This window comes from Macaca thibetana, chromosome 17 (genome assembly GCF_024542745.1).
Source record: "Macaca thibetana thibetana isolate TM-01 chromosome 17, ASM2454274v1, whole genome shotgun sequence".
Classification (NCBI taxonomy): Eukaryota; Metazoa; Chordata; class Mammalia; order Primates; family Cercopithecidae; genus Macaca; species Macaca thibetana.
Genome location: NC_065594.1, coordinates 93,296,690 through 93,319,659, shown reverse-complemented (window position 1 = coordinate 93,319,659; position 22,970 = coordinate 93,296,690). Strand labels below are relative to the sequence as shown.

Sequence of the window (22,970 nt, the reverse complement as noted above, 5' to 3'; positions counted from 1 at the left end):
TTCTGTCTTCAAACTCGTGCTTCCCCCGGCAAGGCCCGTGTGGGTACTTGTGCCGCCTCGGGTGGGCTTCAGTGACGTCTGTCTCAGAGTCTTACATTTAGATGTGCTGTATGGTCTTCCTGGTGGAGACTGACGTCCCCTTGGCCTTGTGAAGCTCACCAGGGCCTGAATCAGGTGGGAGGAGCAGCTGCGCGGGAGCCCGACGGCGGCTGCACCAGGCGGGACTGTGCTATGACGATACAGGAGGTGTAGGTGTTGGGTTTTTTGAGACGGGGTCTCGCTCTGTCACTCAGGCTCTAGTGCAGTGGTGTGGTCACAGCTCACTGCAGCCTGGAACTCCTGGCCTCAAGCAATCCTCCACCTCCCTGCAGACGTGCGCCACCAAACCTGTCTAATTTTTAAATTTTCTGTTGAGTTGGGGTCTTGCTGTGTTGCCCAGGTTGATCTCTAACTCCTGGACTCAAGTGGCCCTTCTGCCATGGCCTCCCCCACTGCATCTGGCCTGGATGCAGGTGTTTAAAAGAGCTTAGGGAAGTTATTCGAAAAAGGCTCTGGCCTTCAACTCCCACTTCAACTCCTGATTTTGGTTCTCATTGGGGTGGATGTTCCCGAGCACTCCTGGGCTCAGGAGGAGAGCAGCTCCCCTGCGAGGGGCAGGGTCACCTGTGTCCACAGCGGCAGGGCCCGGTCCCTGGGGTCTGCGGGTCGGCATAGTCCACGGTGCCCGTGACCAGTCCTCCGAGCGGCAGGGCCTGGGAGGGGCATTGTCGGGCCGGCGAGGACAGGCGTGGGTGCTGGTCTGGGCATCAGTGGCGTTGCTCTGAGAGGGAAGGAGATGCTGTTCCAGCAAGGGCGGCGCCAGGTCTGGACCCTCAAGTGGACACTGTGTTTCAGCTCTGGAATTGGCCCAACAGGATTTTCTGCAAAACAGGAGATGGTCTGTGTGTGTCAGGTCCAGTCTGGTGGCCACAAGTCACGGGACGGTGAGCACCCGAGGAATTGAATTCTGTGGTGGGAATCCAGGTTCGGGAGAGGTTGTCGGGCAGGTGCATAGACGATGTGAGCTGTGAGCTTCACGCCCGAGGAATCCACTCTTCCTGCTGGATGCGTGGACGGTGGTGACGGCCTTGCCCCAGCAGCAGCGTCTGGAGCTGGCCCCTGCCGGGTGCGCGGTCTCCGTGGGGCTTGTGGCATCCCGGGGGTCTTGGAGGAATGTCACTCGGGTGCCCCGTTTGCAGGTACAAACCTGCAGTTCTAGGAGCTGACTGATGCTCGCGGCCCTGGCCCCCGTCCTCACACCACCTGAGTGGCCAGGCAGGGGCTTCTCTCGGCTGGTTCTGACCTCCATGCTAAAATGAACGAATAGGACAGGAAAGTGAAGAAAACGTGCAGCAGGGGAAGTGACCTGGGAACTCACCGCCCCCCACCGACCTCCAGGACTCCAGCCTCCGAGCGCCGCAGCCAGGCCCTGCACTCTTTAGCACATTGGAAACACCCGCATCTACCCAGCGTGTGCCAGGATGGCAGCTCTCCAGCCTCCAGCCTGCAGGCCGAGCCCGCGCCCCAGGGAAGCCACTGATCTGGGTCCCCTCGTGCTGAGCGCCCCGGCCAGAGGTGCCCCTTCCAGGTCTGGGTGTGGTTGGCGGAGGTTCTGTGGGTTTAAGCTGTGGGTTCATTCTCGGAGGTTGTTAATTGCCCCCAGAAGGTGGGGAACGGCCTCCACTCTCCTCCTTGAGCTGGGGGTTTGCATTCTTCCAGGCATTTCTTCAGGGCTCCCGGGCGATGATGGCACAGTGGCCTTGGGCGTCAGGCTGGCTCTGTGCCATCACTGCGGGGAGGGGTTTCCTTCCTGTGGGGCCCTCCACTGTCCCTGGAATCGCCCTTCTTATTCCCTAAATAAATCATCGGTCTAAGAAGCTGAACGAACCCTCTATTCTGGCACAGGGACCGGCTCCATCTTTCCTTGAAACCCTGCAGAGCCTTCATTAAAATGAGCGCAAAGGCCTGCAGCGCTGCCGCCTCTCCGGACCCCACTGCCGTGGGATGCCTCCTCCTCTGGGCAGCCTCCTCCTCTGGGCAGGCTCCCCAGCGGCCTCCTGGTCTAAATCCCTCCTCACAGGCAGCCCTGCCCGCTGCTCCGTCCGTGTGGACTTCGCGTCCGGAGTCCAGCCGCTCTCCCCTCCTGGGCTCGTCCGGCTCGCGGGCATGACGCTTGGTCACGGTGGTTGGTGGCTCAGGGCTCCGTAGATAAGGCCGGCCGGCCGCCTGCAGATGTCCTGCCTGGTTTCCTGAAAGACTTGAGGTGACTTGCAGGAAACAAAGTCAGTCATAACTTTATTAAGTTTAAAAAGTTATATGAAATAAGGGGAACGTGAAAATAGGCAACTGGAGCCAGTAGACTAAACGACATCAGAGATGCAAAACGCTCACCGTCGCCTTTGCTGGAGCCCGTTCTGGCTCCAGCGTTCTCGGCTGCAAAGGTGTAAAATGGAAATGTGAGTGCGACGTTCCTCTTCTTCAGGAGGGGGGACCGCGAGGTTCCCGAGGACCAAGCTCCTCTTAGCAGGGGGGCAGAGAGGACCCCAAAGCGCTGCCTCCCTTCTGCCATTCCGGAGCAAGGTTTCCGAAGCCGTTGCTCGAGAAATTGCTGGGTGGAAGCCGGAAGAAGTCGTGCTCCCCGGGGGCAGCGCGGCAGGGCTTGGGCAGCGGGGCTGAGGCGCGGTGTCCCTGGGCGCTGCCCGGTAGAGGGGTGTTCCGTTGCTCTGCCAAGTGACTCCTCTCACTGTGATTCTGCTTGGCGGTGGGGGTTCGGGGGGGCGGGGGCTCGGGGCAGAGGCTGCTGGCTGGGCACCTGGAAGGGTCCCGTGAGGCTTCTGGTGGTGCTGACACCTGTCCATGGAAATTGAGGTGTTTAAAATTCATAAATAAACCCGAAATCCATTCAATAAAAAGAGATAAAAATAGCAGAAAGAGGAAGCTACAAGAAAACACACGAACTCCGTGAAATTATCAGACTGGACGTGCCCCTTTCTAAACGTAAAAGCGGTTTATAGCAACACAGCATGGCCTGAGTCACGGCACGATCCCTGGGATAGTTTCGTTTCATCAGATGTCGGAGGGCCTCGGTTTCCCACCCTGTGCATTGGGACGGTGAGGAAGTGTGCCGGGTCAAAGGCCAGGTGCACAGCGCCTGTGTGTGGGGTGTGCTCAACGCTGGCATCTTCATCTCACCAACCCTCACCACACACCGGACACGCACTGAGTATGCATTGGACACACACTGGACACGCATCGGACACGCACCGGACACGCACCGAATATGCATCGGACACGCACTGGACACGCACTGGACGTGCACCGAACATTCACCGGACACACATCAGACACGCACTGGACACGCACCGGACATGCACGACACGCATCGGACACGCACTGGACACACATCGGACACACATCAGACATGCAGTCCAGCCTGACCCACTTCCTCCTCCCCGCGTTCCTGCGAGGCAGGCACAGGCCCACGTGGTGGGGTCCTCAGTGTCTGTGTGGGGGGTGGGGGGCTCTTGGGAAGCGTGACACCCTCTCACGGCGAGGTGGCCAGGTGAACCCCGAGCCCTGGGTTGCTCTGAAGCTGCCACAGCTTCCTGACAAGCCAGCTGCTGGAGTGTGTGCCAGTGGAGGGCGTCCGTTCCATTCTCGGGCAGCTTGGCTGTCGGTGCCTGTGGTTCTGAGGTTCCTCCGTGGTGAATGAAGCTTGATTTACACCTTTTGGTTATGCATTTGCCACGAGGCCAGGAGCTGTGCGTGCTCCCGCTGGGCTTCTCGCGTGAGATGTGCCGCGGCCGGGACAGCCTGGGCACCTGCCATTCTGGAGCAGTAAGCGAAGCCTCCAGCCCTTGGTTCTTTGGGCTCTGCCGGGAGCGAGCGGGACTGGAAACACTGAGTCCAGGCTCTGTCTGCGCATTCAGGCACCACGGCTTCGTGCCGTCGCTTCGGCCTCAGTGGCCCTGAAAGTTGCTCTGGGACGTACAGAAGAGGCCGTTTTGTTGTTGTAAAAACCTCAAATGTTTTGTGAATTACTATTAATTGTTAACGTGTGTCCTGTGAGTAGCTCGTCACCTGAGGCCTTGTGAATATTAAAATGCGCATCTGGTGTCCCTTTTGGCTTTGAGGTTGACAGTGGTTTTTCCTGCCAGTGGGGACGCTGTCTGCAGAGCACCAAGCTCCTCCGGGGAGGCAGCAGGGCGCTGCCCGGGGAGTACGCGTCCTGCCCCGAGATCCTGCAGCTGTGACTTTACACAGTGTGGGGGCGGGGTGACAACCCCTCGCCTTGTCATGAAAGCAGCGCATTGTGCGGGGCGCATCTGTGGTGCCTTTGTGTACGTGTGACCCAAGTGCTCCGGGTGCATGCCTGCACGCACAAACACGCACACATGCCTGTGGGGACACACGTACGTGCACACACAAGCACACACAAACATGTGCCTGTGAGCACACACACCCACGAGCACACACATGCACCCACCCACACACGTGCCCGTGGGCACACACCCACGGACACACACGTGCACACACCCACACATGTGCCTGTGGGCACACACACCCACGGGCACACATGAACACGCACACGTGCCTGTGGGCACACACACCCACGGGCAGACACATGCACACACCCACACACGTGCCTGTGGGAACACACCCATGGGCACACACTTGCACACACAAACACGTGCCTGTGGGCGCACACACCCATGGGCACACACATGCACACACCCACACACGTGCCTGTGGGCACACACCACGGGCACAGGGTGTTTCTCCCTGGGGGTCCCTGACATCAGATCTTGGCGGTGCCCAGGCAGACCCACGAAAATCAGAGGCACTCAAGCGCCTGCAACAACGACCAACGTGAGAATGTGTTTAAAGGAAATGTGACTTTCTAATGGGCCTTCATGAACCAGGATTCTGCTACGAGGAAGTCAGTGGAAGTCCCTGAGCATTCTGCCTTCATTGAAAGATAAAGAGATGTTTCTTTTGTGTGTAAATGGATACTGCTGTGTTTCCAAAATGCTTACAACAATGTAGGTATTTTAGGCCTCCTTTAGAAGATTGTGTTTTATGACAAAAAATGGTTTTCTGAGTAAACGTTACTCAGTCTGTGACCCAGTTATAAAAATTATGAAATCAGTGAAATCCAAATGAAATGCCTGTTATTAAGGCCGCTGCAGAGGGAGGGGCTGGGGCCTGGACTACAGGCCCCTCCCACGTGGGCTCCGGGAAGCTACACTCACGGCCCGAGGTTTGGGCCTCTGCCTGTGCTGTATCTCGTGGTTTAATTTGCATTTTCTCAAGGGCTAATGACATGCAGCATTTTTAATACATTGTTGGTCATTTGTAGTCTTTGGTGATATGTGTGTTCAAATCTTTTGCCCCTTTTTAAACTGATAAGAGTTCTTTATAAATTCTGGATACAAGTCCTTTATCAGATAACTGACTTGCTAATATTTTTTCTAGTCTGTCTTTTCACTTGTAATTTTTTACATTTTTCTTATTTTTTTGAGACTGAGTTTTGCTCTTGTCACCCAGGCTGGAGTGCAGTGGTGCAATCTCGGCTCACTGCAACCTCCGCCTCCCGGGTTCAAGCGATTCTCCTGCCTTAGCCTCCCGAGTAGCTGGGAATTACAGGCACCCACACCACGCCCTGCTAATTTTTGTATTTTTAGTAGAGACGGGGTTTTGCCGTGTTGTCCAGGCTGGTCTCGAACTCCTGATCTTAGGTGATTCGTCCACCTCAGCCTCCCAAAGTGCTGGGAGTACAGGCGTGAGCCACCGCACTGGCCCTTTTCACTTTTTAAATAACGCTTTTAATGCAAACAAGTTTTTAATGTTTTTAATTTTGATGGAAGTCTGATTTTCCATTTATTTTTCTTTTGGCACTTGTGCTTTGGGTGACAGATCTAAGACATCTTTGGGTGCAGGTTCATCCCCGTTTTCTTCTCAGAGGCTGGGAGCTCCAACCCTTACGCCCTTACACATAGTGTGGGGTCTGAGCTCATTTCTGTGTGTGGCTGGGGTGGGGCCTGCGCCATTGGTGACTGTGTGGACGATCACCTGGCCCAGCACCGTTGACCTTCCTCTGCTCTCTATCGGAATGGTTCCTCCTTAAATAACTTACATCTTTCCTATTTTGGACCTTAGCATAAATGTGCGTGAAAGTGGGCTTGTGTTGAGTTCTGAGTTGGTGGTAGCTGTACGTGCGCCACGGTAATTGCCAACAGGTCCGGCACGGGGAGGAACCTAACCCCACCTGTGCCGGCCCAGGACAGCAGGGGGGTTTGCTGAATGGCAAAGCCCGTTGGCTTCTGCTTCTTTATTGGGGTTGCAGTTATTTGAAGTCTCCATCTGTGGGGCGGCTGCATCTCCGGGTGACTCACGCGTGGGTAGCCTGAGCCGTGCACTCTGTAAGCACAGTCAGCCGCGGGGGCCTCCCCCAGGAGTGAGGACGGCTGGGCAGTCAGGACTTTGTACTGGATCTCTGGATAAAAGGAACCGGGCAAGGCACTGGAGTGCTGTGTTTTACATTCAATCCATAAAGGGAGCCACCACCTGCCCCAAACCAGGTACCTTCAAAACATCACAGTGTCCCTGAGGCTGGACCTAGACCTGAGCATGTACCATGGAAGTCATTCAGGCAGTGACCATGGTCTCTGTGGAGGTCTCTCAGCGTCCTGGACTGCCAGGCAGCCCAGTTACAGTTCATCCGTGCAGTGCAAAGGCTCGAGGTAGAGGCTGGGACGCAGCCACAACACCCTTCACCCCACAGGGAGCTGCAGGTTCATGTCTCACACGTGCCACGCACTGCAGGGCGTTCTCATGGCACGTTTAAAACTAAGAGCACACGTGTGTGCCCCTGGGGCTGAGGCGAGGAGCGTGGCTTGTGTTCTAACTGGTGCTTTTCTTTCTCTCCAGCCCCTTTTACGGAGAAGACTTTTACTGTGAAATTCCTCGGAGCTTTCGTCACCTGTCCTTCTACATTTTCGATAGAGACGTTTTCCGGAGGGATTCCATCATAGGTAGGTGATGAATGAGCATTGACTTCCCCTTTTCCGCCTGTTCTGTGCCAGGGGAGTGTTAGCATTTCAGCCCGGAGCCTGGCGGGATGGTGCTGAGGGGTCACGGCAGCCCTGGCTGTTCCTCCTGATCCGCTCTCGGGATCTGGCCTGGCGTCTGGTCCCTGCTGGAGCACCACGCCAGGCTCAGGTCAGTGAGGGCTGCCAGTTGAGGCTTCCGTGGCCCCTCAAGGCGAGAGCACAGCGTCCCCGACCCTCTTCAGACAACTTCCCAGGGCTTCTCCCCGGGGCATCCGCGGGGGGACCTTTGCGTGGACGTGGGGCCCTCCCTCCTCACCACATCCTGGCTGTCCCTGTCCTAACTTCAGTCCCCACAGTGTGGGCACGGGAAGGGCGGGTGGGGGTGGGGGCGTGTGGGCTCAGTTTCCCCCGGTTTTCTTGGAGAAAGCTCATGGGCAGCCCTGCCGGGGATCGCAGGAAGGCAGCGTCCTGTAAGTTGTGGGGCCTCTTGGCAGAGTGGACTTCAGGTTACTCAGGGAGCTCCTTGTTCCTAAATGCAGCCAGAGGACCCCATCAGGAGCGGACCTCACGCAGCAGGCGTGGGAGGCTGGGGTATCAGGCTAATTCCCGCCGAGTCGCCGGGAGAGCCAGGAAAGGAGGAGGGTCCTGCAGCACCTGAGCTCACGCCCAGGACGGGTGGCCGGGGAGCCAGTGTGTACTGGCTGCCACAGCCTGAGCCCAGACCCCGGGTGGTGCAGGCTCCTCGTCTCCCTGGCTGCCGGAATGCTGAGTGGGATAGGGCGGGAGGAGGAGTCCCCCAGGAGGACCCCAAGCTCCGCCCCAAGCAGCCTGAGGGTCCACAAGTGCAGGAGGCCAGCGAGGCCACGAGGGTGCTGTGCAGGGGGTGGGGGGCGCGTCCATCTGACGCTCACTGCTCACACTGGCTCCCCATACTGCATCATGGCCTCTCCGTCCCACGCCAGCTGCCCCCTTTCCCCAGCGCTCACCGGTGTCCCTCAGCTGTGGGCTTTCCTCATCGTCCATGTCCCTCTGTTTGTGAGCTGTGGTCCAGGATCTGTGATCTGATCCATTCCCGGTGCTTGGCACACAGAAGCGTGAGAGGCACAGCCAAAGGTCCACGTCAGAGCTTGAGTGTCCTAAAGCCCAGCCTGTCCCCACTGGGTGGCCGGCAGCTAGTGCATGTCAGCACGACGTTGAGGGAGAGAGAGGGCATGAGAGAAACTGGCTAGCGGGTAACTGGTAGACTCCTGTCTGCACTCTGCTGTGTCCCAGGCCTCCATGGCAAGTCCCCTGACAGAGCCAAGGAGACAGACGCCCATCCTGACCGGTCTCGCGCTCTGCCTGGCGTTGAGATGGGCTTGGCTGGGTGGCAGCTGTGACCCCAGAGGCCCTTGGGGCTGGGCAGACCCTCACCTGGCTTTGATAAGGCCTGTGCCCCCTCACCATTGCAGGGGTCAGGACCTGGACATTTTTGGGACTGTTATTCGCTGTACCCAAATGATTATTCTTAGAAACTGCTGTGCTTTTCATAGAAGTCTCCAGAGTTTGTTTAGAAAATACATGGAATGGGTCACATGGATCTCAGATCATTGACATTTGACTTCATTTTGAGCAGGAACGCTGTGCCGGGTGCTTCCGCAATGGACACCCTGGCCCTGAAACGCGATTGCAGAAGGTGTTTGTGCTCCTGAGTGCGGTGGGCACCTGGACCCCTTCAGGGTCTTGCTGTGCTGGGCCTCGTGTAGCCTTGTTGGTGAGATGGTCTTGAGGGTCCAGCATGACCCCTGCACCCCACTGCTCAGTGTCTGCCTGGGAGGCCCTCAGGTTCACGCCCATAGCTTCGAGTCGCGTTCAAGCTGTTTGGGCGCTGAGGAAGGGTTCCCTCTTCCTCTCTCCCTCTGACCAGGGCATCGGCTCCAGGGCTAGTGGCTGGCAGTTCTCCCTCCTGCCTCTGGGCGCAGCTGCTCTGCACCCCGCTCCTCAGGCACCTCCTCCTCCATCCCCACATCCTGCCATGCCCGCCTCCGGGACTGGGGCCTGCTGCAGGAGACGGCCTCTGACCCTGCAGCTGCCCTCCGTGGCCTGCCTCCCCTGCCACCCTCCTTGGTTGTGGTTCTTCTGCCTGTTGTGCTGTGTCCACTGGACGGAGCTTCCCAGAGCCCCGCATGCCTGTGTCTCGCTCCCGTGTTCTCAGCAACTGCCAGGGGCCTCCAAGGGCTTTCCCGGAAGAAAGGGAGATGTGGAATCCAGATTATTCAGCCGAGGCTAATGGTGTATCTGGTGGGGCTCAGCCTGTGCTGGGCACCACGTGTCAGGCCTCATCACCAGCTCAGTTTATGTGCGAGAATCCACAGGGACTTGATTCATTCTGGAAGGTGTATGAGACATTTTTTGAGTGATAACCCTAAGGAAAAAGAAATTAAAAAAATTTTTTTGCACATTTTAGTAAGAGAAACTGATCAAGTTAGTTCCGGAGTTTTGTGCTCTGAAAATAACCAAATAAGATGTTTATTAATCGTTCTGTTGACGTCATCTGCTAGCAGTTCTTGGTGGCTTTACGGTTATGGTGACTGGACTTAGATGTTTCACTATGGCGTTTACAGCCATGAAAATGGATGGCTGTCTGGATCTCCGGTAACGATTTATCGTTATGATGGTAATTATGTTGTTACTGGGCATGAAACACCAGGTTCTGGGGAATGCGCTTCTGGGTGGAAGTGCGCGGTGCCCACTGGCTTCCTGGCTGCGTGGTTCTCCTGGTTCTCTTGTTTCTAGCAGCTGCCCACGCCCTGAGGAAACCCCACCTGCCAGCGAGTTTCCTTGGGGCGGCCACAGCTGTGCTCAGCTGCAAGTTCAGGTCCAGGAGTGAGGGGTGCACTGGCAGGTGGGGACGCACTCCTATGGGGTCGGGGGTGTGGGTTGGGGCCGGGAGGGCATCTTTAGCCTGGAGGGGGAGGGCGGTGGCGACTCTAACCGATAAAGGCAGCAGAAGCCGCCGGGAGACTCCGGGAAATAAAGCCCCGCCCTCAGCCCTGCCCAGCCCACCCCGCCCCTCCACCGGCTGCAGTCAGCTCCCGCAGGTCGGAAGCCTCCCAGGGGCAGCAGGCGCAGAGGGAAGAAGTGTCCGGCGTGGGCCGGCCCTGGGCGGCGTGACCGGCCTTCTCTGTCCCCGGTCCGCGGCCCACAGCGCTGCTGCCGGTGGCAACTGTCAGTCAAGCCGGGCTCCCAGCCGCAGGGCCGCGGCCTGCGGGACACCGGGGCGCAGGTGCCTTCAGGCTTCCAGGCGCAGGGAGGCGGCCTCTGCCTGGGCTCGGCTGCCGGGCGCTGCACCCACGGAGCACAGACCAGAAACTATGGCTCCCAGCAGATGCCAGAACCGGGAAATGCCCCGGGCCTGGCTCACTGCTGTCAGTCAGGAGCACCGGGGTCTCCGCCCCCCATCCTGGGCCTCCCTCCTCTTCCCGCTAGGCCTCCACCTTCCTCGGGGCGGCTCTGGTAGCCCCACGTCCCCCTCCATTTGCCGCTCCAGCCCCTAGAGCCTCTCTGAGGCTTCCCAATGGGGTGGGGGTGCAGTGAGACCTCCATTCATTTCTTCTTCTTTTTTTGAGAGGGAGTCTCGCTCTGTCGCCCAGGCTGGAGTGCAGTGGTGTGATCTCTGCTCACTACAAGCTCCGCCTCCCGGGTTCACGCCATTCTCCTGCCTCAGCCTCCCCAGTAGCTGGAATTACAGGCGCCTGCAACCACGCCTGGCTAATTTTTTGTATTTTTAGTAGAGACGGGGTTTCACCGTGTTAGCCAGGATGGTCTCGATCTCCTGCCCTCATGATCCGCCCGCCTCGGCCTCCCAAAGTGCTGGGATTACAGGCAGGAGCCACCGCGCCCTGCTGAGACCTCCATCCTTTGTGTATAAATCAGGTGGTCTGCAACTGACATAAGGTAAAGTTCAGTGTTTAGGTGTAGCCTTCAGCAGCGTATGCAGGTGTGTAGATAGCACCACAGCTGAGATACGTTCCCACAGCCCAGAACACTCCTTCGGGGTGGATTTCCTACCCTGGCCCGCAGCCCCTGGCAGCCACTGCTCTGGGGCCTGTTCCCACCGTTTTGCCTTTTCCAGGAGGCCACGTGAGTCAAACCCTGGAGGGACCTGCCCTCTGCCACCGCGCTGGTCCTACACTGTGTGGCTGTGAGCCAGGTCGCCCCCTCCCACTGCCCGTGGGTTTCCATCATACAGACGCACCTCAGTGGCCTCATCCACTGGCTGGATTGTGTCTAATCCTCAGGAATTATGAATAAAGTCACCGTACGCATTCTTGGATAGGTCTTTATGTGGAGAATGTTTCTGTTTCTTACTCTGAGATAAATACGTGGGAGTGAGGTTGCTGGGCCCACTGTAGGGTGTGTGTTTACTTTCATTAGAAACTACCCAACCGTGTCTCCAGGTGGCCGCCCAGTCCGCCTTCTCTCCAGCAGCGGGTGAGAGCAGCAGGTGTTTGTATCCTGCCCAGCCCTGAGGTCTGAGTTTTTATTCTCTAGTTAACGTTTCTACTCCCATAGGTGTGCACTGTTTCACTGTGGTTTTGATTACGTGTCCGTGAAGAGCGGCGTTGAGGACTTTTCGTGGGCTTAGTGGCTGCTCTATTCCTTCTTTGGTAAATTGTTCAAATCTTTTGCCCTTTTAATTGGGTTGTTTTCTTGTTATTTTTTAGCGTTCCATGTATTCCGGATACGAGTCCATCACAAGAGTGCTTTGCAAATATTTTCTTCCTGTTTGTGGCTTGTATTTCATTTTCTTAGCATTGTCTTTGAAGAACAGAAGTTTTAAATTTTGATGGTTTTATCAAATTTTTTTCTTGTATGATTTGTACCTGTGGTGTCATGTCTAAGAAAGTCTTGCCTGTCCCACGGTTGTGGCAGTTTTCTCCGGGAAAGCGTGTGCTTTCAGCGTTTACATTTAGTTCTATGATCTGTTTCAAGCTAGTTATCACTTACGGCACAAAGAAAAGGGTCGGGATTCCGTTTTTTCCATGTAAACATCCGTTCGTTCCGGCATCCTTGGTTGAGAGGCAACCGTTCCTCCATTGATGACTTTGGCACATTTCTGGCTTCGTTGGCCGCATTGCGTGGGTCTGTTTGTGGCCTCTGTATTCTGTTCCGTCTGAGGTAGGAGGCGGGACTGGACTCTGGAGGCAGGTCTCGGACACCGGACCAAATTGAGGACTAGCTAACACAGGGATGGGTGGAAGGAGCCTTCCATCAGACACACCTGCCAGTGCGCCATGTCGGCTTACCATCGCCATGGCAAGGCCTGGAGGTTACCACCCCTTTCCATAGGAACAACCCCGTGACTCGGAAGTTACCACCCTTTTTCTAGAAGTGTCTGCATAATCTGTCCCTTAATTGACACATAGTTAAAAGCGAGCATAAACAAGACTGCAGGACTGCCCGGAGCTGCCACCGTCAGCACCCCGCCTGTGGGGAGCCCTGCTCTGCGGGAGCGGTTTCAGAGCTATCACACTGCCGCCTCTGTTTTCTTCCACCACCACCTCCTTCTCGAATTCTTTCCTGAGTGAAGCTGGAGACCCTCTGAGGCTAAGCCCCAAGCCCTGTGCCATATGTATGCTCCCCTGTCCTCATGCCAGTGCCAGCGTCTTGATCACTGTGGCTTCATAGCAGGTCTTACGTCGTAGTGTAAGGTCCTCAAATTTGTTCTTAAACTTGTTTTGCTATTCTGGATCCTCTGAATTGCCATATGTATTTTTGAATGAGCTTCTCAATTTCCAAAATAGTCCCACAGGAATTTTGACTGGGATTACATTGATCTATAATTCGGGGAGAATTAATATCTTAACAAAATTGAGTCTTCAAAGCCATGGACATGGTATATTTTTCCACATGCCTGAGTCTGTGCAATTTCTCTCATCCGTGTTTTGTGACGTGTTTTCAACCTACACATTTTACACATTTAAAACATTTATTTCTCTGTGTTTTATGTGTTTAATGGAGTGGTCAAAGATTTCTCAGGTAGTCCACCAAAAGCACAAACCTAAAAACATAATTTTGTGAATGGTGCTTTTTTTGTTTAATTTTCATGGTCATTGACGCCTCCCTACTGACTCTATATTCTCTGTTCTTGCTAAACACACCACTAGTTCTATTAGCTTTGCTTGTAGATTTTTTTTGTACATTCTATGAATAAAGGTTTTTCTTTCTTCCTTTGGGATCTGTATGGCCTTTGTTTTTCCTTGTGGCCCTGGCTGGGACACAGGTGGGGTCAGAGCGAGGCGCGTGCGTCTCAGCTGCACTCCCCGTCTCGGCCGCGCTCCCCGTCTCGGCGGCTCTCGCTGAGTGGTGTCCTGTGGCTGTTTCCCCTTTTTCTGATGCCCTCCAGACCCAGGGCTCCTCCTTTCTGAACGGGCCTGGCCAGCACAGATGCAGCAGAAGAAAGCGACCCTTCCCGCCTCTCGTGGTGAGAAGGCCGCCACCTTTGCCCAAGCGAGAAAGGGAGGCCGAGTGTTCGGTCAACTTTTTGGTGTGACTCACATAGGTGGGGACAGCCCTATGGATTGGGCACATCAGAGAAATTTCAGTAGACGCCGTGGCCTTCGGATCAGGCGTTCTCTCAGGTCAGCATCTGGAGATAGGAACACGCATGCTTCAGACGTCCCCATGTCCCCATTGTTGAACGTGGCTGGCTTCTCGAAGGAGAGGTTGGGGGCTGGTGACAGAAGTGACCCCACATCGGGAATGAGGGGGCGGGGGCAGGGATCCCCTTCTTGAAGGGATTTTAAATCCTTTTGAATGTTGTGGATTTTGTTCTGTTTCTGTTACCTATTAAAAAATTAAGTGAAGTACTTCTAAAAATAAAGACTTGTAATCATGTGCCAGTTACAAGATCCTTGTCCACGTAAATATGTGACTTCTCCTGTCCCAGTTTCAGCTCATAAAAATGTGAAGACACAGTGACATTGCAAGTATTTAAAACTTCTGACTTCAAAACTGACCCTCCTGTCCAGCTGAAGGAGTCTTGGAGTCTGAAGACTTTTCCCTTTTCACTGAAATATATTGCCCAACTCAGTTTTAAGAAATTTTTGCTTTCATGTGGCTTTATTCCTGTGAGACTCAAAACTGAGGTTTGCATTGTGGGGGAAAGGGGAGGTTTGGCAGGAGCCACGCAGCCGTCATCAGAGGAGAGGACAGAGCCCCACTCGGGACCCTTGAAGTCAAAGGTGGGAGGGTGGGGGGGGGGGGGGGGGGGGCGGGGAGGGGGGGGGGGGGGGGGGGGGGGGGGGGGGGGGGGGGGGGGGGGGGGGGGGGGGGGGGGGTGGTAGGAAAGTCAAAGGCGCCTGCCCAGGGCTGCTGGTGGGAGGGCAGGGGACGCAGCGGGCCAGGAGGAGGTGTCCTGGCTGTCGTCCAATCTCGTGGTCTGCGCCATTAGAGGCCGTTGGAGGGAGTCCATGGAGTGTGTGTGTCACTGGGTTTCTCTCTGAGTCTCCCTGGTGCTCCTTCTCCCACATGTGCTGGGGCCTGTTTTCTGCACCGGTCCCCTTCGTTCTTGCCTTGGCTCTCGCCTGCCCTCAGTGGTGTCAGCGTCCCGTGCAGCTCCAGATGGTCTGTGTGAGTCTGTGTGTCAAGAGCTGAGCCGACGAGGTCACGAGGCTGATCATACGAACCCACGAGTGTCTGTGTGCTGTATCTATGTGTGGGAGGCTGTGGAACTGGCCGGCCCTGGCTGTGAGCAGGGGTCCCGGAGCTGTAGTTTGCTGGGAAGGGGCTCCGGCCCTGGCTGTGAGCGGGGGTCCCGGAGCTGTAGTTTGCTGGGAAGGGGGCTCCGGCCCTGGCTGTGAGCGGGGGTCCCGGAGCTGTAGTTTGCTGGGAAGGAGCTCCGGCCCTGGCTGTGAGCGGGGGTCCCGGAGCTATAGTTTGCTGGGAAGGGGCTCCGGCCCTGGCTGTGAGCGGGGGTCCCGGAGCTATAGTTTGCTGGGAAGGGGGCTCCAGCCCTGGCTGTGAGCGGGGGTCCCGGAGCTGTAGTCTGCTGGGAAGGGGCCCCGGCCCTGGCTGTGAGCGGGGGTCCCGGAGCTGTAGTCTGCTGGGAAGGAGCTCTGGCCCTGGCTGTGAACGGGGGTCCCAGAGCTGGGAAAGGGCTTCCTCCAGGGCTGTTCCCAGGGCTGCTTTGCTTTGCAGAGTGGACAGTATGAGCTGCAGCCGGCTCCCCTGGGACACGAGATGAAGGTGCTGAGGTGCATGGCAGGGGTCAGCGGCACTGGAGGCAAACCGTGCTGATTCCACGTCTGTCCTTTGGGCACTTGGAAAGCGTCTTTGTGCCTCTTTCCACCTTCCGCACCTCCCACCATGTCCTGTGGCCACGTGGTGCCCCCATCATGTGGCCGACCCTGCACTGTCCCACAGGGTCTGGAGCTGGTGCTGAGCTGGGCATGTCTCAGACCCTCCGAGTTCGCAGACAAGGGAGGGGCCTGGTGGCCAAGGCCCACGGGCTCTGAGATCAGTCACGGAACAGACCGGTCAGGCTGAGAGGTCTCGCTCGCTTGAGCCCGTGGGGTAGAGGAGCTCCTGAGGGAAGATGCGTCCTGAGACCTCGCAGGGTGGGGACGCTAACGGAGGAAGGAATGCTGGCAGGAAGGCGGGGACGCAAGCTCCATCTCCCTGCAGCCCCAGCCTGCTTGTCTCTGGGGTGTGCAGAGTGGGACCTGCCCCTCCAGGGTCACCGCAGGACTGACTGAGATGGCACCTGTGAGAGGCTGGCGGTGGAGTGTTCCCGAATTTACTGAGGCTGGACAGCGAGTCAGGCCAAAGCGTGAGACTGTCAGATGCCAGGCCGGGGTTGTTCCGACGGGAGCCTGCGGAGGCTTTTTGAGATGCGGAAATATAAAAGGATCTTAGTTGGAGGAGAGAACTAGACTGGGCTCTGCTGTCCTGGTGTGAGGCAGGGTGGCTGGGTAGGAGGCCCAGGCCGCTCCCTGGAGCCTGGGTTGTGCACAGTGTGCTCAGACCCTGCAGCTGGGGATGCTGTGGTGGAACCGGGGTCTGCCAGGACCCAGAGTTTCTCGCTTTGGTGACTGGACCAGGATCCTTAAGGAGGATGTGTGTGTTTCTGGGTGCAGAACGAAGACGCGAGGGGTCTGCCAACATTTCCTTCCTCACTCCTGCTCTCGCGTGTGCTCTGCGATGGGCTCAGACGTCACGTGTGTGCGACTCCCTGGGAATTCACGTGCGTCTGTCACCAGAGGTGCACGTGCTGCGTGGGTGCTTGCCGTGGTGGGTGGAGTGGTCCGCAGTGTGCGGAGGCCAGTGGCAGGGTTGACGTGGTGGTGCTGCGAGGGGACGCAGGATGGAAGACGGCTCAGTGCCCAGTGCCTGGCAAGCCCTGTCCTGCCAGGGATGGGATGAGCATGCGTTTACCCCACCATGAGAATGTTTCTTGAATGAGGTGAACGTATGAGCAGATAATAATGGTTACAGATACGAATTTACACATATAAATCCATACTAGGTAAATGTATATTGTACAAATATATTCTGATACGTATTTTCATTGGAAGTCTAGCTCCAAAGTACTAAGTCTGTTTAAGGCACAGGAAATGGTTTAGAGTGGATGTCCCCAGACTTTGGGGCCCACAGAAGTGCCCAGGGACCTGTGGTGGTGCAGATTCCGGCCCACACCAGAGCTTCTGTTCTCCTCTGTCTGGAGAAGGCCAGGAATCTACACTTTCGGGCTCTCCAGGGGTCCCAGAAGGCGGCTCGAGGATTACACTTTAGAGGCACGGATTCAGACCAACCCATGTCGTGTGGGAAGGTGGCAACTCATTCTAGCTGTCAGTTCTCCCTGCGAATAACCCGAGCACCCACATGCATGCACACGTGTGTGCATGTTCACACACAGAAGCTAACTCTAGGCACACGTGTGTTTCAAGCTGTGGCTCGCACAGGTGCACACGTGTCTCTCTAGAGGCGTGATGCTGCTGCCTTGGTGGTGTGTGAGGCATGAGGTGTTCATTTGTGAGAACAGGGCTCTTGTGCACCCAGCAAGCTCCGATGTGCCTCCCGCCGTGAGAACTGGCCACAGACCACAGTGAAAGTGAGGTGCGCATTGCCGATGGACTGGACGTTCGTGTCTTCCCAGCGAAGCCTCCCGAACGCCTTATTGGAAGGGAGATGGCGTAGACTTACCCCTGCACCTGATTATTTTGACTTTTTAGTATCAATTTTTAGGGATACAGTACCACCATGCCTGGCTCATTCTTTTTGTTTTGTAGAGAAGTTTTCGCCATATCGCCCAGGCTGGTCTCACGCGACCCTCCCCCTCGACCTCCCAAGCGTGGGGATTCCAGGCACGAGCCCCGCGCCCAGCCGGTGCCCCATTCTGAATTAAGCTGTTGGAAATGAGCTGCAGTGATGATGGGCTGGCTTCTGCTCGCAGGTGCCCTGGCTCTGGGACTGTGCCTGTGGTGAAGTCTCCTCTGCTTGTGTTGCAGGGAAGGTGGCCATCCAGAAGGAGGACTTGCAGAAGTACCACAACAGGGACACCTGGTTCCAGCTGCAGCACGTGGACGCCGACTCGGAGGTGCAGGTGAGACCCTCGGCACAGCCCTGGAAACCGAGCCCCAGGACGCCGTGGGGCCTCGAGACGCGCACGGCTCTGACTGTGGCTGAAGGTGTAGGTTGGGATTCGGCCTCGACGGGGAATAACGATGAGCCTGCTTGTGCTCGGAGCATGCCCAGGCTCTGCTCAGGGATTTTGGGTTTTCCTTTGTCATGAGCAACTGAGGCAGCTGTAAAAACCAACACGGTGAGAAAGGACAGGCACACGTAATTGAGGGCCAAGAGAACACGAGTGGGGAAGGGCCGAGTCAAGGTCAGCCCGCAGGGACCCTCGCTTCCCCACAGTTGCCTGGATGGGCTGCTCCCTGGCACTCGGCACCAAGAAGGGTCTGAGCTGAAAGAACATGCTGGTCTTCCGAGTGTCCATTGTCGGAAGTGGCCAGGGGCTCACCCCACCTTGCCGGGACTGTGTGCCGACTGGCGCTGGCCCCCGCCCTGTCCAGTGGGAGGAGCTTGTCCCACCTCCCCACGCAAGACCAGGGGCTCCTGTGCTGGGACCCATGTCCCAGACCCTTGTGTTCACGGCTGCTACGGTCGCATGGTGCCCAGCTGCCCAGCAACAGCTGCTCCAGGCTTTCCTGTAAGAGAGGGAGTAGTGGGGGTCAGTCTGCCCAGCCCAAACCTGCACGAGCTACTGTGGGGTCACCCTGAGCCCTGGTCCATGACATGGAGCAGCTGCAAAGACTACAAGCAAGAGGCACTGTGGCCTGACCCTGGAACCTGGGAGGGCTTCCTGGGTGGGTCCTTGGCTGGGACCTCAGTGTGTGTCTGAGTGCAGAGTCCCAGCACAGGCCGCCAGGCTTGGAGCCAGCTCCCTCATCGGATTGCTTCTCTGCAAGCCTCAGTTTCCCCATCTGGGTGGGTTTGTGAAGCGGGCTGGAATGGTGTGTGTGCCACTCGATGGCGCCTGGCACATTGTAAAGTGGTGGTGGTGACTGTTATTTTACACCTGGAGGCTGGCATCCGGGACAAATCCCCAAAATAGGTTCCTTGTGAGAACTTTGCCTGAGACTTCAGCAGAGGCAACTGGGTGGGTCGGATGGAGGCTCCGTGCCCACAGGTCCAGGGCAGATTTGGGCCAGGGGACTGGATGGCCTGGTGTCCTGTGGGAACCCTCGTCCCCGGGGAACCCTTTTTCCCCGGGAGCCCTCGTCCTCTGCGCTTCACTGGGTCAAGGTCGCCATCTGCTGAGATCACAGGCTGGGCACACTCCCATGGCCAGCAAAGGGCTCATTCATGAAGTTGACGGTGAGCCCAGCCAGGGGGACGGGGTGAGGCCCTGGACGGAAATGAAGGAGTGGAGCCAAGAGGCCCTGGGAATGGCCCTGCCCTAAAGGACCTGTGCTAATTGTGCTTCACACTTAATTAACTCCGCTTCCTAGGAAAGCGCTGGCTGGGGAACCCACACGTGCTGTGGAAAGTGAAGGACGCTGTGATTACTGCAGAACTAATGACTGTCCTCGCAGCCCCAGAGCACAAGGGCCCCAGCGCGCTGCTCAGCGGACCCTGGAGTCCCAGCAGAAAGGCGGGGCTTCCCACGTGCTGCTGGGGGAGGGAGGCGGGGCTTCCCACGTGCTGCCCGGGAGGAGGCGGGGCTTGCTGACTGGGCCGCTCCCGCCTGCGTGTTCCCGGCACTTCTATTCTGGGATACCCGCGTCGCTGGGGTCTCTGAGCAGCAGGCAGAGTGCAGCCTTATCGTTTTCCTCAGATTCAAGTTTGTTTTTTTTTGGCAGGTGTAGCTTGTCCTCTTTCTTGCCTTTTTTTTAGATTGATTTAATTTTGAAATGGTTATAGATTTATAGGAAGACACCAAAACAGTACACAGGAGTGGCGAGGGGCGAATCTCCTCCTTGCCCCGAAAACGGAAGGCCGTGCTCCCTTCTCCCGGCTTCCCCAGGCACCGCCCTGTGCAGCTGGTGCAACACCAACCAGGATGCCCACATTTGTGCCATCCACGGACGTTACCCAGATTTCACCAGTTCACAGGCACATGCTTCTGTGCGTGTGTCTCTCTGTGTGTATTCTATGCTATTTTTTCCAGTTTTTTATGTGGTAAAATAGAGACATCATGAGATTTACTATTTTAACCATTTAAAATGTCCAATGCAGTGGCACAGTATTAAATGTATTCATAATATTGTACAACCATCACCACCACCCATCTCTAGAGCTCCTTTCATCTTGCAAAGCGGAACCTCTGTCCCCTCTGTCCCCTGGCTAGAGGTTTATTCAAGCGCTTCCGTCCCTCCTCCCCCCGGCAGCCCCATCGCACTCTGTCTCTGATGCGGGCCACTCCCCGTGGCTCATGGCAGTCAGCTCTGCCCTGCTGGTCTTCCTGAGGCTGATGTCGCTCCGCACGACGTCCTCCAGGTCACTTGTGGTATCGGAACCTCCTTCCTTCTGAGGCTGAGGAATGATCCGAGGTGCGAAGCGTGTGCTATTGGTCCGGTTGCCTGTCGATGGGCTGTTGTTACAGTCATCACAGGGGAGACTGTGCAACACCAATTAGGACTCAGACATTTCATCTCCACGAAGCTGTAAATAAGAATGCCGCCGGCTGGCCGGGCGCGGTGGCTCAAGCCTGTAATCCCAGCACTTTGGGAGGCCGAGACGGGCGGATCACGAGGTCAGGAGATCGAGACCATCCTGGCTAACACGGTGAAACCCCGTCTCTACTAAAAATACAAAAAACTAGCCGGGCGAGGTGGCGGCGCCTGTAGTCCCAGCTACTCGGGAGGCTGAGGCAGGAGAATGGCGGGAACCCGGGAGGCGGAGCTTGCAGTGAGCTGAGATCCGGCCACTGCACTCCAGCCCAGGCGGCAGAGCGAGACTCCGTCTCAAAAAAAAAAAAAAAAAGAATGCCGCCGGCTGATCTCACGGCTGGTAGACTCTCATAATTAACGCCCGAGGCGGCTGGCGTGCCCAGGGCCAAGCCCCGCGTCCTTCAAGCCTGCCTCTCACTGTCCGGAACGTGAGGATCCTGGACCAAGTGGTGTCAGTCTCCCGGGAATTTGCGCTCTATGGAAGGCAAATGTGAGCTGTTGTCTAAAGGGCAGGAGGCAGGGTCAGTGCTCTCCGATGCCCGCTGGACCCGGGCGGGTGCTGCCGACGCAGTCAGCCACAACGCCGCCCAAAATGTGGCCGTGACAGGGAGCAGCGTCCCTGCTGGACTCCAGCCAACCTTTAAAACCTCAACTCCAGGCTGGCCTTGGTGGCTTATGCCTGTAATCCCAGTACTTTGGGAGGCCAAGGCGGGTGGATCACCTGAGGTTGGGAGTTTGAGACCCGCCTGACCAACATGGTGAAACCCCATCTCTACTGAAAATACAAAATTAGCCGGGCGTGGTGGTGGGTGCCTGTAGTCCCAGCTACTCAGGAGACTGAAGCAGAAGAATCGCTTGAACCCAGGAGGCGGAGGATGCAGTGAGCCAAGATTGTTCCCCTGCACTCCAGCCTGGGCAACAAGAGTGAAACTCCATCTCAAAAGAAGCAGCAGCAGCAGCTCCAGTCTCAGGGCCGCCATTTTATCGTAAGATGTCATAGTGACTGTTTTCAGGAAGGCAGGGGGGTGGCAGTGCGGCTCCTTGAGTCCCTCCGCTCTGATTTCCAGGAAGCGTCCCGTGGCCGGACAGTAAGTGTCACAGACATGGCCCATGGGGGAGGCCAGTGAGTGCGTCGCAGAAGTGGGGGAAACACAATTAAACCTTTCTTGCTTCCTTCTGGAATGGACACTGTTGGAAAGTCTTCGTTAAATCACTTTATGATGCAGCGTTGTGCTCTCTGACCCTCCCCCGGCGCAGGGCAGTGTCAGCGTCAGATGCCAGCGGGGGCACTGCCTGTGACAGCGAGGCATCGCGGTGATCTGGGCGCCTGGGGGGTCACTGAGCTCCTTTATAAGCCGGGCATTCAAGTGCATCTGTGACGTATTTAGGAAATAGCACGGCCCTGCGAGGGGTCACAGCAAACCCCCGGGTCCGCTGTCCGCCCGAGAGACACCTGCGTATTTTCCCCCTTGGAGCCTTCCAGTTGCACCATGAAATCAGTGACTGGGATAGAAATTCCAGCCTCCTGCTACAGCCTCTGGGAATTTTGTGTTTGTGCAGCAGACAGTCCTCTTGGAAGGATTTTCAGAGCAAACAAAGTCACTGTCTGTCATCCAGGGCCAAGCTTTTACGTTTCTCCAGGGTTGCAGGAGGAGAGGGCCAAGGCTAGGCTTCCTTCCTCGTGGCCTCTGTGTCCCCTCTCACCTGCCCGCTGACTTTGTCTCCTCTCTGCAGCCGGCGTGGAACAGCCCTGCATCCAAGGCGCCTCTGTCCTGGCTGCCTTCTGGGCTGCTGCCCGCCCAGCTGGGGATGCAGCAGCCGGTTGCGGGGGCCAGGACCCTGACCTGGTCCCGCGCACTGCTCTCTCCCTGGGGAAGGCCTTCCTGAGAAAGATGGATGGGGACCACTGGCTGCTTTTTTAAAATTAACTCTGTTTTGGGGGCAGTTCTGTGTTCACAGGGAAACTGAGCGGAGTATGGAGTTTCCATACACCCCTCAGTAGCCCCTGCCCAGGGCCCCATGGGTGACACTGCAGCCACGCGTTGTCAGGACCTCAGCCGTGGTGGACGCTGGGCCCCTTTGCTACGTCTGTGAGTTCGCAGGAGTGCAGTGCCAGGGACCTCAGTGCAGCATCTAGGCAGGTGCCAGGATCGGCAGCCAGGTCCTCTCATTCCTTTCCTGTGGGAATTTGTGCCTTTTCCCTTTGCTCTTGGTAGCCTGGTTAGAGGTTTATTAATTTTATTGGTCTCTCAAGGAATTTGCCTTTGGCTTTGATTTTTCTTTGTTGGTTTCTGATCTGACTTCTGGTTTCTGTTCTTGGGCTCTGGGTTTAGTTTGCTCATTTTCCTCAGTCTCCCAGCCCTGAGCTCAGGTCAGGGTTCGGATCTCCCTTCTGCTCTAGTCTGTGCGGCCGGTACTCCAGATTCTGTCAAACCCTGACCACGGCTCCCGCTGCGTCCCACTGATTTTTTTTTTTTTTTTTTTTTTTTTTTGAGACAGAGTCTTGCTATGTCGCCCAGGCTGGAGTGCAGTGGCTGGATCTCAGTTCACTGCAAGCTCGGCCTCCCGGGTTTACGCCGTTCTCCTGCCTCAGCCTCCCGAGTAGCTGGGACTACAGGCGCCCGCCACCTCGCCCGGCTAGTTTTTTGTATTTTTTAGTAGAGACGGGCTTTCACTGGGTTAGCCAGGATGGTCTCGATCTACTGACCTCGTGATCCGC

The 22,970-nt window shown here is 56.7% G+C and overlaps 1 protein-coding gene across 6 annotated transcripts in view; it reads left to right on the top strand.

Moving 5' to 3' along the window:
* The window catches only part of RASA3 (RAS p21 protein activator 3), a 135,038-nt gene that overhangs the window by 64,970 nt on the left and 47,098 nt on the right, over positions 1 to 22,970 (top strand). For all 6 annotated transcript variants that reach the window (XM_050767002.1, XM_050767007.1, XM_050767006.1 and 3 more), the window contains 2 exons: positions 6,970 to 7,073; positions 17,582 to 17,676. In XM_050767002.1, coding sequence (XP_050622959.1) covers positions 6,970 to 7,073; positions 17,582 to 17,676 — 199 coding nt within the window. The remainder of the gene's footprint in view (positions 1 to 6,969; positions 7,074 to 17,581; positions 17,677 to 22,970) is intronic.